The sequence below is a fragment of the Anas platyrhynchos genome, chromosome 3, assembly GCF_047663525.1.
Source record: "Anas platyrhynchos isolate ZD024472 breed Pekin duck chromosome 3, IASCAAS_PekinDuck_T2T, whole genome shotgun sequence".
NCBI classification, from domain to species: domain Eukaryota; kingdom Metazoa; phylum Chordata; class Aves; order Anseriformes; family Anatidae; genus Anas; species Anas platyrhynchos.
In genome coordinates this window covers 84,987,383-85,002,753 of record NC_092589.1, presented here as the reverse complement: position 1 = coordinate 85,002,753, position 15,371 = coordinate 84,987,383, and the positions used below count along the sequence as shown (strand labels likewise).

Below are 15,371 nucleotides of genomic sequence, written 5' to 3'. Positions count from 1 at the left end.
TTTAAGACTAACACTGTGCTTGACACTACAGAAAGCAAAAATTGAGATACTTTCTGCCATGAAAAATGCAGTGAAACATACAAAACAATGGGGAGGCAGGGTAAGCAATAAGCAGGGTCAAATGTTTTCTAAAAAAACAGCTGCAAGGCTTCCTCCTGTTTGGTGCATACTTCCTCACCTGCATGGAGATGCTGAGCTTGTCTACATGCTTCAAAACTAAACAAAGCTTTCTGTCGTAGGTGGATCCAAACGTGGTATGTAAACTACAGTAAAATGTACCACTAATTCTAGATAATAACAAAATATCGCAGTAACTGCCTGTACTTTGTACTAGCACAGCTTTCCAAGATGATGTCAACAACCAACCGTCATCGTGATGCTACTCAACAGAGAAAGGGAGGCAAGAGCTGTGATAGACAGTTTAATAAATGAAAAGGAGAAAAAAAAAAAAAGAAAAAGAAAAAGCAAGTGATGCAAAGGCAATAACTCACCACCTCTCACAGGCAGGCTGATGCCCAGCTCTTCTCTTAGCAACCACCACCTAGGCAGGCACACCTCCACCTCTCCCCCCTTGTCCCTCTACCCCCATTTTTTATTGCTGTGCATGATGCTACAGACTTAACCACAAAAGCATAAATGGTCTCTGACCTAAGATTGCTCCATATGTGCAAAACCGTAACAGGGGTCATTTAAATAGGTTGGAAAAGATTTTAAGGTTGGAGTATTTCAGCGCGATATAAATGTCTTCAGTCTGCAAATATCTCTTCCATATTCTGAGAAGTTGAAGCTGTCACAGAAATTGAGTAGAACAAAGAGTAAACTAATTTAGAAAATATATTTTATTTATAAAATGAGTAAACATTGGCGCATAGACAACTTATCTTGGAGCTGGATAATTGAGTCCCTGAATACAAAATATTTTTGTTCTTACTTGAATATTGAAAACTAAAATAATAACTGAAAAATGGGATGATATCCAGACTAGGTGCTGAGAGGCCTCAGCTATTTGCCTTGGATATGTAAAGCTCAGAGAAGGCGTCCAGTACTTTGAGGAGTAACCTCCTACATTATGATGATTTGATGATTCATTATGATGATCCATAATGATACCCATCATGAAATGTGTAAAAGGTGTGTCCATTTTATTCAAAATTCAGGAATTTTCAAAGATCTCCTTCAAGAATACTCCCTCCAGAACTGGTTCTCCTGCAATAGGACTGTTTTCCAACAAGGTAGCATCTTTTTATTTTGAGGGTTTAAAGATGGGCTTTGAAAAAGCCAGCCCACACAAACAGGTTCTCTTTTTTTTTTTTTGAATACCTTTTATTGACATGTTGAAAATACAGGAATTGTCACACTAGGTCAGATACATTATTCCAGTACTTGACTGATTTGCTAAACAGGAAAACTGGTTGATATTAAAGGAGCACTTCCTCCTAGCTTAAAAGCTATTCCGTCCCCAAAAGCAGAAATTCAGGCAAAAATGTCAGGAGGCATCTTTTCCTCTCCTTAGTCCATGCACCAGTACTGCTGGACGTGGGAAGGGGAAAATTATTGCTGTCAACTAACAAGTGAACAATCCATGCTAAACCCCCAAATGGTAACAGATTCTGTGTTCTGTGCAAACGCACTGTCACTCCTGTGAAAGGCAGGTAAGTATTCACAGCAGAGAAAGACAATTTAGGGAAGCTGTACTGACTTGCTACAAGTATCTTTCATTTCCAGCAGTTTCTGCAAAGCCAGCCCTCAGGTATATAATCTTGTTTGAAGTTGAAGAAATAATTATTCTAAAGAAACATAAATAACCTTGACGTTCCAAAACATCAATTTCACAAAATTCTTATGAGGTGTAGAAACATGAAAACTTCTCTCTCATGAAGAAAGGTAAACATTAATGTGGAAACAATATACATGATAAACATACAAGTTTGACAAAAAAAATCTGATTTTATATTTTGTATTTATGGACCTCTAACTTTACCAGAACAAAGAAAGGAAAGAGCTTACTTTAGAGTACAAAACATTCAATATTTTAGGATCTCTCTTTGATACCAGTTTCCTTAGGACATAGAGGTCACTACACTGTCCAGTAAAGTTAGTATTAAGTACTTAGACAATTCCCTTTTGGCTATGAATAGATCGTAACAGTGATCCCAGCTGGATGTAACATGTAAGTCACTCTTAGAATGCCATCTAAGAATGCACTGGATGTAAAAGTTAACTCTGTGTTTGGTTTTGAAATGCGTCCAGGTATGAAGAGTAATGCCCCACTCTCCATTTAGCTTTGTATTTCCAGTGGATTTTTTTTCCTAGAAGTCACACCACTGGACATTATCAGCACATTTCTGCTGGAAGTGGATTTGAGAACAGTTTTCAACATAGGTATCTGAGCTCTTCACATCTTCAAAAAGGCCACCTGTAAAAAGAAGCAAAAACAAAACTGTGTTTAGTCTCAGCAATGCAGGTAAAACAAAACTTCTTCAAAAACTTCTTTCTTTTTTATCCCAGAATAGCAAAGCACAAGGCTTTTATCTTGTCTAACTTAAAAGGCCATTTGATAGCATCCTGAAACTAGCTTAGATTAAATCTCTGATATATTCCCTGATTTGCCACAAATATTGTTTGAACAATGTTGTCAGCCAGTCACTTTAAGTAAAATCCCAATTCCAAAGTCAACGAGAAAATGCCTTAAAGTGATCAGGAATCAACCCAAAGTTTTTATCTTTATAAAGAAAAAAAAAAAATCTCAGGAAGCACTGAGAAGACAAACACTTCTACTTGATTAAGAAGACAGCAAACGAGGGACCTCCTCTTTTTAGCACACTAAGTAGACTCACATCCAGCTATTTAGAAGGAAGGTGACCTACCAAATCCAAAATGCCTAAAGGACTTCTGGTTTCCTAATTCATTTGTTCTTGGTCACAAGCATGCAGCAGTTTCTCCTGCATGGATTTATTTATGTTTAGGTTTCTTCAGAAGTGTCAGGATACTGACTCAGAAAGTGAAGCTAACTGACAGGAAACACAATCACATGTCAAGATTTTTATCTGCCAAGATTGCTTCAGATATTGAATTGGGAACAAGCATTACACATTGCTGAACACAAGGACCGAGAACAAGATGGGCAGATGCCACCATGGAAGGATAAAAAAAAAAAAAAAAAGGAAGAAAAAAAGACTACTGTGTTACACAACAGCCTCCTGAAAATATAACCTGTTTCTTCTGCTCCACAAAAAAACACAGAAGAAAAAAGTTGAGACGTACAATTCCCCTTTTTTCTCTCCAAGAGCTTTTCAACTGCAGTCACTTTAGCGAAGATTCAAATTACTCTCAGTTTGGATTTTTCAGAGTTGACCCACAATTACCAGTCTACTTGATACTCTATCTAAAGAACGTATGAAGCATGATCAACCGTGAGGAATTGACAGAATCACAGGATGGCTGAGGTAGGAAGGGACCTCTGAAGATCATCTGGTCCAATATCCCTGCTGAGCAGGATCACCTAGAGCACATTGCGCAGGATGGCATCCAGGTGGGGTTTGGGTATCTCCAGAGAAGGAGACCCCGCAAACCTCTCTGGGCAGCCTGTCCCAGTGCTCTGTCACCCTCACAGCACGTAAGTGCCCCCTCATATTCAGCCGGAACCTCCTGGGCTTCAGTTTGTGCCTGTTCCCTCTCGTCCTGGTGCTGGGCACAACTGAAAAGAGACTGGCTCCATCCTCTCAACACCCTCCCCTCAGATATTTATAGACATGGATAAGGGGTCGGTCTCCCCTCAGCCTTCTCTTTTCCAGGCTAAACAGGCCCAGCTCTCTCAGCCTGTCCTCATACAAGAGGTGCTCCCTTCAGGCCTCTCGTCATCCTTGTAGTAGCCCTCCTCTGGACTCGCTCCAGTAGCTCCGTGTCCCTCTGGTACTGGGGAGCCCAGCACTGGACACAAAGGCTCCAGCTGTGGCCTGAGCAGGGGGGAAGAAAATGCTGCTAGCAGAGGATGGTTTCGATCCATCGACCTCTGGGTTATGGGCCCAGCACGCTTCCGCTGCGCCACTCTGCTTCTTAGTGCAGGCAGCAGCACCACTGACCTAAAAAGCCAGCGTGCATCAAATAGAATACGCCATCCCTGAGGATCCTTTTTTATTTTATTTTTTTTATTATTATTATTATTTTTAATAAGGGCCATTTCCCTAAGCTGGACGAACAGAGGTAAGCATCCTCAAGAAACTGATATCCTGAAGGGTACAAGTACGCAGCAGTGCTGTAGGAAAACAAAGGCTGCTGTAACAGCTACTGCACAGCGACAGCTGACATAAGCTTGCTCACCCCACAGTAAATACAGTGTAATTCCAGACTTGAATTAAAGCATATAATATCATTGAGGGTTTAGAACAGAAGGCAAAACAAATTAAAAAGCACATTTATTTTGGATCCTATGGCCAAAGGATGTTGAAGAGAGGACTGTATGTCTGCTATAGAGGATACAAAAAATTAAGCAAGTTTTAATATATCTAAGAGGTTTGTCAGAAAAACATTCCCACACAGGATTCACATCTAAAATAATGTGACTAAAAGGTGTGAATGGGAAGTGACAAGATTAATTGTTGGTTAGAATGGAAAAAATCAAGTGACTTCCTGAACATCTCTTTCTCAGCCCCAGCAAAAACAGCAGTAATAAAGCTGCAATGTTACTTCACAGAAAGGTTTACAAAGATAAAATAATCAAGATCCACGAAAGCGCCCGTGTTTCCGAATCACTCATTTCTTCCAAACTGGAACTAAAATTCAGAGACACAAATTTTCATGTAGAACTCAATTTTTCAGAAACGTCCATGTGAAGCTTGACCAAGGTGTAAGTCAGCCTATTTCCCCCCAAAAAATCTCCTTGCATTGACATATTCCCACTGAGCCATTTCGCTCAGTTTAATCAGCATTTTCCAACAGTAAGTCACTTCATCAGAAACATTTCCATCGGCTCAGCCAAGGTATGTTGTAAAGGCTAGAAACTGCTCATCGTGTAGGGAAATTTATCTACTAAGCCAAAGACTCCCATACTCAAAGACATAAAATGCAAGGAAAATCAATACGCCTGTCATCTTTCTTGAGATTTAGTCACTCCGATGAATAGAGACAGACAATAATTAACAGGAAATGTAAAATCTTACCTATGCAGAAGAGTCATAAGTAATGCAGGGCAAGGAATGAAATCCTGGCCCCAATTAAGTCAGAGGAAAAACTCACATTGACTTTAATGGGGACATAAATTTGTCCTTGCATTGCAAGGAAGAAAAACAGAACAAACAAAAAATTAAAATAAAATAATCAAGAAAATCAATAACCATTACAATACACCAGAAACAAAAATTGAAGCAGCTTTTTTTTTAGCCCAAGACTGCCAGCTCCTTTTGTACACGTTTTTGGTGCATCACTAGAATGGATGTATTTATTGAATTTGACTACTTGATATATTTTTTTAATGCATGAAATAGGCTTTTTCACTCCTTTGAGAGGACTGATTTGCAACAAAATGTTTTCCTGAACCTCTAAGGCTCCCCTACTGCCCAATAAAATGAAAAATATCAAAAGGAATAATTTGTCAGTTTGCATTTATATTTACTATCAATGTGAGTGAAAAAAAAAAAAAAAACAACAAAAAAAAAAACAAAAAACATTAGATCATCGCTAAAATTGAAAAAGCCAACAAAAAATGGGTAACGCATGGAAATCAGAAGCTGTTTAAAAAACAGAAGAAACACAAAGATGTTTGAGAACAAAACCAACTTAAACTAAATGATTTACAACGTTCCACCTCAACCAAAGCTCAATGTGAAGCATGTAAAATATTTCTTTATCACAATTGTTATTCCAGATGCACTTGGATTGGTAACCAGCAGGAAACTGTATGTTCTAGATAACCTGTTCTGGTGCTGTCCACTAGCTTCACAATTACAAATCTATGGGTTGGGCAAGTGGGAGTGAGTGGTCCTCCCCCAGTTTTCGAGCTAAGTAGGTCAGTTTCTCTGCAGGATAGACAACTACTGGCCTCTTCAAGCTCTAGTAACAACTCTCTCAGTGAAGTCCACAAATCTAGTACTTCATTGCTACTGCTGCACTCCGGAAGAAAAATAATGTGCCGAACAGCTACCTGATCTACCAACTTAGGTGTATCAGCAAATACAGAACAAAAGTCAGTTCACTAATCAGTTTGTTCAAGGATTTTTACACTGCTCCTAACTCAGCACATCGTTCCCTTGTTAAAGTGCTCAAGATAGCTAATATTAAGCCATTGTTAAGAGCTGATTTTTGTATGCTAGTATCCTTCCTGACATGACCAGCAACATTATTTTTTCATTTTCTCTCTATTACATCGTAAGATGATAACCTTATTCTACCTCAAGGTATCAATGCATCTCAGCATTCCACCTTGTTAGCTCCCACAGTGCCAGAAACTGCTAAGAACTTCGGAAAATGAATAAACTCCACGTTAATGATAAAGTCCATGTTTTCAACATTTTAAAGAACCGTCTATAAAGAGGGAGCAGTACAGCACCACAGACATATAAACGATCTCTCTCTCAAACTCACTTTTCCTGTAAACAATAAAACACAACAATTTTGTTCAAAGCTTTGGGAACCAGGGCAAGTTAAGAAATCCAAGCTGTGATGTTCAATTCTAGCTGTGCTCTCTTAGCTTTCCCAGGAAAATGTGAAAATGCAAAATGTCAAAATTAAGCATACTGTAGATGTCATGATACTGAATTTGGGAAAAGCAACTTGACAAAGTGCAATCTGATCAAACATTGCAAGAGGCTATAAGCTACCAAAGCAGAGGCTGGCAACATTCTTTCCTCAGTATGGGAGAAGGTAGTTCTGGGGTATTAGGTTTCAGTCATTCTGCATCCTTCTAATAACATTTTATCTTAGAGAGGTTTTTGTTTTGTTTTTAATCAAGCTGTACTGCCTGACTTCACTTGATAAAAATCTCACAGGAAACAGTGGGGTGAAGGCACTCGATGCTGAATTAGGCATCCAGTCATGGAGTCAAACACTGAGGAGTAACAGGTGAAAGTAAAAAGTTGTAATTTCCGAAAATATTTGAAAAGCTGCAAAGACCCGATGAACTAGGGAGATAAAAGAAGATGGTTCCAGATGGCAGAAGCTGCTGGAAAGAAATCTGCTCTCCCCAAAATGGTAACACTGGGCAAATCGGCAAAGCGGATGACTGGTGTTAAGAGAAGCAGAAGCATTACTAAAGGCAGCTAAACAATAAATTTTAAAGAAATGCAATCTGCAAATCCACTGCATACAATCTGTTTTGTGGAGCTGACAATAGATGGAGGAAATGCAGCAATAGGAGAAAATTATTTTCTCAGCGAAGAAAAGGAAAAGCAGTTCAATCTTTCAGTCAGCTGCAAGAAATAGAAGCCAGATCCTTATTTCATCAAAACAGGAAAACAACAACCCATATCTCACAAGATGTATTTGTATGCTTTCACACAAGTTCAAAACTGTTCTTATGTTTGTGTTCCCTTTAAAGGAGACCAAGTGAACTGTGCATAAAGATCCCTGTGTATGTCTCTAAAAGCTGGAGAGAGTATTATTTCTAATATCCATGTTTCTCCCAATAGTTAAACAAAAGTAGGCAGAAGATATACAACAGAATTTCTCTCTAGTATCAGAGAGGGAATTGTACTTCTGTCTGCTCCTACATAATGATAAAAGAAAACAGTGAGCTGAATGTAGCTTCATGTACTTCAGTTTCAGCAGCAGATAATGAACCTGCTACAGCTATAAATGCTTCCAGAAATATGATTGCTCTGGTTTTGCTTTTCCACTGCACACTGAAGAATTAAACCCTACCATAAGGCTCAAGTCTGAGGGTTAAATGTGTAAAAGACTCTTTATGTTCATCATTTTCTTTGATCATTAGACCAATTTTATACACTACCACACGTAGTTCCTAACACTACATTATGTTTTAGAGGAAGGCAATTTACATGGCAATCTTAAATGTTATCTGTAGCAAGTAGATAATCTGTACATAAACAAATTCCCATGCTTTAGTCCTGCACACGTGCTAGCATGAAATCAAGCATGATTGAATGACTGCAGAGGAAACTTTGATTACCTGCCAGCGAAGCTACAGCCTACAATTAACTTCAAATGCTGTATTCATTACCTCTCTGAACTGACAGGTAATCAGGTAATGCCATGCCATATACATGCACAAGAACTGAAAAATCCTTCCTGAGAAGCAGTGGGCAGCTGCAGGCAGATCCATGCTCCTATATCCAGCCGTGCTGGTGGAAGAAATTAACTTCACAAGTTCAGTGCTATCCCTCTGCCACAGGTTACTGTTCCTCTCTCCCTGCAAAAGGCCATTTCAAGCTTTCTACTTGGTGTCTGGTGAAATCAGACTAATAAGCTAAACTCTGGTCCATGCTAACCTGATTGATTTATCCTAGAAACAAGAACGAGAGGGCAAGAACAAGAACAATTCTGCTGGCAGACTAGATGGAAGAAGCTAAGCTCTGGTGGGAACAACAGAGAAAAGCTAAGAATAGCATTTTCTTCCACATGTGCTACTGGATTTTGAAGATAGCACTTGGTCAAAGCCTCAGACCAAAGACTAATTCAGACAGATTTGTACTGCCACAAAAGCTAGCACTAGGTGTTATGGCTTAAGCCTGAATAATTACAGCTAATACAGCTGTTTGGGTGGTTGCAGTTACAGTGCAATCAAGACGTCCTGTATGTAGAATACACTCCTACCTTGAAACAAGAATCAGAGAGAGTGAACTAAACACATCTGTGACTACAACTGAGCCTACATGTATTATAAAAAACATGCAGTTAACAGCCTGCTGGTACTACTACAACAATAGCATGCATGAACATGTAGAGAAGGCCATAATTCTGCCAGATACACTTCTCATTGCTGTAAAACAAAGACAGATCAAGGAGTGGGAGGATTAAAGCATCTGCACCACGTCCAGGTCACGGCTTTCTAAACATCTGGTGTCTGATAAACTCAGCCCGAAGTTTGGCGTTCCCATACCTGCTAACAAGAAACAAGAGCCAAAAGAATATTGTTTTCTGTAAGGCACGATAGTGTTTTTCTGATTTCTGCACCACCACCAGGAGCTGCTACATCCAGTAGCTGTTACCATCACCTTGTGAATTAGCAGCTATCAGCAATTTCTGATTTTAATAATCACATTGAAACTTAAGAATTTGCCTGCCTGTCCATACCACGTAGTTTACATATTGGTGCCCACCTAAATGTTAGGGACTGCTGATGCACAAATACCTGCTTCAGAAATATGTTTTGGCACCAGTGTGAATGACTGGACACAAAGCAGATGGCACCAGATAAGCAGAGACTTGAAAGAACATTAACTGCTATATTTGCACTCGCCCCCACTGAATCCACAGACCCATAAAAAAGCAGCTGTCTTTTCCAGACTGAATGCTACCAGGCTGTTGCATATTATCCCTACATCTCTGAGGCTGCTTCTGGGAAGGGCAAAGGCATTTTTAGACTCAGATTCATAAGGAATACGTAGAAGAAGGAGAAAACAACACAGGAGACAGGAATGTCCCTACCTGAACCCCACTGTAGGGTTTTATTTGCCTCAAGGCTGCCTCCTGGTAGCCTGCAAGCTCCCTGGCTGTACTCCATCTGCAAAATTGCCCTCCATTGCAATGATGTTTTATTCTCTTTTTCTTATATTGCAAGCTCTGGAGATGAGAGCTGAACACCACATCACTGTGTGACTGTTTCCCTTATGCCACACAGGTCATGTTAGACTTGGCCACTCTAATATCCAATTCACCACTAATCAATGGCAGCCACTTCCCAGAACCTCTCATAAATAATTGTTTCAGGTCCTTTCTCGTAGTGTTTTATACAGTTACCCTTCCCTGACATTTCTGGACTCAGGAAACTGAAGAACCACCAGCCTGTCCTCACGGCAGCTGAACTTCACACTCCTGAACTGGTAAGCTTTAAATACTTTACTACGAAAACAAACAATTTCAAACAAAAAGATCAACTGAGGGATGTGACTTTCTGCAAAGCTCACTAAAACAGTATTATAGGTTGACTGAACAGATACAGTTGGACAAAGTCAGTTTCAAATATTTCATCACATACAAAGATACAGAATCCAGGGTCAGTATAAAAGCCTTCATGCCTCAATTCATGCCTCATGCTTGAATTCCAGATTACCCTCTGTGGTGGTTTTACTCAGGTGCGCAGCTGAGCTCCACCACAACCCTTCTCTCACTCCACCTCCTCAAAGAGAAAGGGGGAGAAAATACAATGAGAAGGGTTCAAGGGTTGAGATAAGGACAGAGAGATCACTCAGCAATTATTGTCACGGGCAAAACAGTCTCGGCACAGGGAGATTAGTAAAATTTATTGCCTATTACTAACAAGCTAGAGAAGTGAGAAACAAAGGAAAGAAAACAAAAACACCTTCCCTCCACCCACCCTTTTCTACATCCTCCTCCTGAGTGGCACAGGGAAATGGGGATGGGAGCTGTGGTCAGTCTATCTCCACCACTCCCTCACGGACCCTCTCTGCCCCTGCTCCCCGTGGGGTCCCTGCCACGGGATGCCGTCCTTCCTGAACTGAGCCTGCAGGGGCTGTCCACAGGCAGCAGCTCCTCAAGCACTGCTCCCACACGGCTCCGTCCCACGGGAGCAAACTGCTCCAGCACGGGTCCTCCACAGGTGGGGGCAGCTCCCCCCAGACCCCCTGCTCCTGCGTGGGCTCCTCTCCACGGGCTGCAGCTCCGGCCCGGGGCCTGCTCCTGCGGGGGCTCTCCATGGGCCGCAGCCTCCTCCAGGCCACATCCACCTGCTCCCCCGGGGGCTCCTCCACCCATGGGGGGGCTGCAGCGTGGAGATCTGCTCCATGTGGGACCCATGGGCTGCAGGGGGACAGCCTGCTCCCCCAGGGGCCTCTCCACAGGTTGCAGGGGAACTGCTCCAGTGCCTGGAGCACCTCCTGCCCTCCTGCTGCACTGACCTTGGGGTCTACAGGGCTGTTTCTTGCCCATTTTCTCACTCCTTTCTCCCAGCTGCTGTAGCACAGCAGATTTTTCCCTTAAATTTGCTCTCCCAGAGGCCCACCCAGCATTGCTCCCTGGCTGGGCTCTGGCCAGCAGCAGGTCCCTTTTGGAGCAGGCTCTGATCTGACATGGGGCAGCTGCTGGGTGCTTCTCACAGAGGCCACCTCTGTAGCCTCCCACTACCAACACCCTGACACATAATCCCAATACACTCTCACAGGCAGCACTGTGCTGCACAGAACTATGTGGTGATGGCAACAATAAAGTCACTGGAAGCAGAGGTTGTAGGACTGCATTACCTTGACAAGTTAAAACCTTTGGGTTGTGGTGTAAAAAGGATCACGGAAAGGCAATTTTTGCAATCTGACCTGCTGACCCCCATGGGGCTCAGATTCAGGTATGGAGAAGAGGACATTTTGCAAAGGACTCTTTATCTCTTCAACTTCCCAGGAGTTCAAGGTCATTCTTTCACATATATATGCAAAGGATTTCTCATTGTAAAAGGAAGCAGTTTCAAGCAGCTCTAAGTCTTACAAGAAACATATTTGTGGGCTGCGGTATACTACCACAGAAGCACAAAGAAACACAGGTGGCAATGAAAGGCTGTGATTCTATGAAAGCTGGGGAAAACAGCCTTCAGTAGACCTATCATCTAAACAGCCAAATTCCCCAGTGCTTCAAGGAGAAGGCTGGGGAAGGGCAATTTCTCTCCTGTACAGTGTGAAAGGCACTGCAGATCTATGTGTTTTCAAGTCTTCGTTGAAGGAGGAAACTTATTAGGAGAATGTCACCCTGAGAAATCACTTTCTTCTTCAGTCCATGCTGGGAAAAGATAAAATATAACCAAAACAACCAAGCAGAAAGGAAAATACATTCATTTCATTCAACTGCTCATAGAATTAATTGTAACCAAATTAGGGATTTATTTTTTTAAATATGATTTCTCAATCTGGCAATGTCCCTTCAGGTTTTTACAAAATAAATCCTCTATAAATCAGCACACATTCTTTCTCATAATCCCTCCTAAAAGTATTAATTTCTTATAGAAATGAAGCTAGATTTGAAATGTGACAGAGATAAATGAGAAAAAGTAAGAGATTCCTGTGAAGTCCTAGGCTGTGCATGTGCACTGCAGGCTATCTTTCTGCTAACAGAACAGTTGCATGCTGAAGCTCGCCCAAGCTTTAGAGGGAAATCTATAAGCAGCTGCAAAAACAGTAGAAAATAAATCTCTGGATGTTTTAGTTTATGTGAAGACAACCAATCTTTTTTTTAGATCACGTAGATATTTGTGTGGAAAAAAATAATATATATATATATGCATTTATATGTTCTAAGTGGAGTATGTTATTTATTTTTTTATTTATGTTTAGATATGAGAAATCCTGAAAATTCATGGCTTTGTCTATTGCTAAGCCTTCTTTATTAGCCTACATTGCTTTCATTTCTGCTGTGGATGTTACTATTTGTGGTACCCAGCATTAATACAGCTGCAGAAACAACAGTATTATTTACCTTTGTTAGCCTTAAATACAGTTTCTCTACTGCATGCAAACCACAGTAGGGGATGGAACTTAGTACTAATATTGCACTGTAATTACTGATCCAAATCTAACTGTGATACAAAACCCACGGAATTTAAGATTCTCTTAGTCAACACCAGATGATGTTTAGTTTTTACTATAGCAATTACCATGCAGAACATCAAACCTCAGCTAAGTAGGCAAACCAAGCAGCATATTTTTCTGCATCAAGTGGTTATAACTGCTGTAGAGAAGACATTTGTTTAAGTACGTGCATGTATGGGCAGTTGGGAGACACAGGATAACCTAAAACAAACAAGGAACTGCAAGCTGCTGTGTAAATTTACAGCATGCTAGTTACATCCTAAAGCTAGAGACACATGAGGAGATTAATCCTTGGCAAACCAAACTGGAACATATGCTGCAGCTCCTAAAAACTTTCCAGCTTTGTAAAATGGTGATGAAGAAGGTGGCCTAAGAGGAGGTCGCGTCTGCCACCCTTTCCAAGACCTGTGCTCTAATGCACAGCCTGTCATTTCACACATTCAAACACACAGCCTGCTGCCACAGCACAATTTGCTTCGGGTCGATTTCCTGAAAGTCATTTCAGTCTAAGGCTCTGCTGTGCTTTTGCACTTCTCTGCCAAACACGAAGATTTCTTTGCACTCTTGAGAATCTGTTTCAACTGACCAGTATCACCCATCCCAAAGCAGGGCTTTATCTTCCCTAGAAAGGGAAAGGAGAGGCACACTATTTCTACTGCAGTAGCCAGCAACTTACAGTATTTAAGCAATGAAGAAAAAAATTAAAAAGCCCTGAACAAGGCACTAGGGAATAGTATATCATTTTTTGAAAGAAAGGACCAGACAGAGAGATACATGGATTTATTTTCATGACCTAGAACCAACTGTGTTGTACCTATTTCCAAGTGGACTACACAGGGCCACCTAAGTGGCAACACAATCACTATGTTACCAACAATAAGATAGTATTATTCGTGGTAGATATTCTACTGTTTTCTTGGTTAATATGTTAACATTATAATAATAGAATTTTTTAGGTTGGAAAAGACCCTTAAAATCATCATGTCCAACCATCAATCTAACACTATCAAATTTACCACTAAGCCATGTCCCTAAGTGCCATATCCAAGAATCTCTTAAATACTTCCAGGGATGGTGACTCCACCACTTCCCTGGGCAATATTAACCAGGGAATTATGTTAATATGTTTTAAATCTATAAATACTATTTTTCCTTGGAAGGCTTCATTTGAAGTACAGCTTATAAAATATAACCCTATACCAGTGATCTGCAAGCTGTAAAAAGGTCTAAGCGTCCTTAGTCACAATGATTAAAAACATGGTATTGTGACTTACTCCTCTAAAAAACATGATGAATACCTTAATGGTCTACACAACAGCCACAGAAACCTTACGTCTGAATCATGGTATGATCAGATCCTCTCTCTCCAAAGTGAGCTGACAGGGTATGAAGCATGTCAGGTGTGAGACCAGAGATCAGCACGCTGTGCATTTATTCCTTTGATGAGATGCTGGTTTACACAGGCATGTGATGTTCTGGCCATTCGCATGGCTGTTGCTCTAAACTAGATGCCATTTGTGGTATCTTCTGCACATAATTTATAAAGTGTCTTATCTCAACCAAATACCCTGTTTATTGTATTTCAATCCCATTATGCCTTTAAGGGAGGAAAGTGCTCACAAATGTGAAAAAGAAGCATTGGTTTTAGTTCTTTACTGCATAATAATTAGTGTGGTTGGACTCTCAGTTGGCATTTGTCTCCTTTCCTCGTCTCCTTGTCCTATCCCCTTTAGCCACGAAGTACTGTGGAACACACTAAAACAGGACAATGACTTAGGCGTTCTGCATCTTCAAAATCGGAGAAAAAAGGTCTTCTTTTTCCATCTCAAATTCTCCCTTCACCATAAACTAACATTTCCTCTATTAGTCTCTTATATTGAAATATTCAACACATGAACTCAGATATTCTCTCTCCTCACAATCTTCCTATTTCTAACCACTACCCCCAACATTTTTGTCCTCACACCAACCAATTCTTCTCCCCTAAACCCACAAAATACTCTTCTTATCAGGTTTTACCTCCAACCTGTGCTATGGCTCAAATACTATGCTAGGAGACAAGTGCCCATGCAGTCTTGATCATATTGTTTCCCTAGGAAAAGGGAGATTACAAGGAAACCCACAATTATTTGCATCTCAGTACCAGCAGCAGGTGACATTCACAAGCCAGAATCCCCTTCAGGGCCTGGCTGGAGATGTCTGTTTCTTGCTTGTGTGTCCTGTCTCTGTTCTTGCCTTTTTCCCTGAACAGAACAAAAATAGCTGGCTAAGATTATTTGGATTCTAGAGGTAACACGGTGAAAAGATAAAGAGAATAAGGAGCTTAACTGGAAGCACAGCAAGAAAGGAGGAGAGAGCTGGATATCTTGCTAAATATCAAAATGTAGACAAGTATTTACACTAAATAAAACATATGTAGATGGTGTGGTGCATAATCAAGAATATACAGGTTTCAACTTAATGATTTTGGTTTCCTCCTTCCTACAGGTCTCAGTGTAATAGCAATACAGTCAGCTTGCATAAGTAAGACACCAGAGACATTAGTGCTGTATGTCCATGTATTTTTGAATTTTAATTTAATGAAAATCTTCCCTTCTCTCTTTATCCCAACTCAGCTATTTCCTAAGACAACCTTCCCATGCCTTACACCAATACACAACAGAAATCCCA

The 15,371-nt window shown here is 40.7% G+C and overlaps 1 protein-coding gene and 1 non-coding gene across 5 annotated transcripts in view; both read right to left on the bottom strand.

The window, feature by feature from the left end:
- Positions 1-821: 821 nt before the first annotated feature.
- The window catches only part of UBE3D (ubiquitin protein ligase E3D), an 83,989-nt gene continuing 69,439 nt past the window's right edge, over positions 822-15,371 (bottom strand). For all 4 annotated transcript variants that reach the window (XM_072036243.1, XM_072036245.1, XM_038177397.2 and 1 more), the window contains one exon: positions 822-2,416. In XM_072036243.1, the coding sequence (XP_071892344.1) occupies positions 2,310-2,416 (107 nt within the window). In that variant the 3' untranslated portion in view covers positions 822-2,309. The remainder of the gene's footprint in view (positions 2,417-15,371) is intronic.
- On the bottom strand, positions 3,983-4,054 carry TRNAM-CAU (transfer RNA methionine (anticodon CAU)). The gene has a single exon. It is a non-coding gene; the product is annotated as a tRNA-Met (tRNA).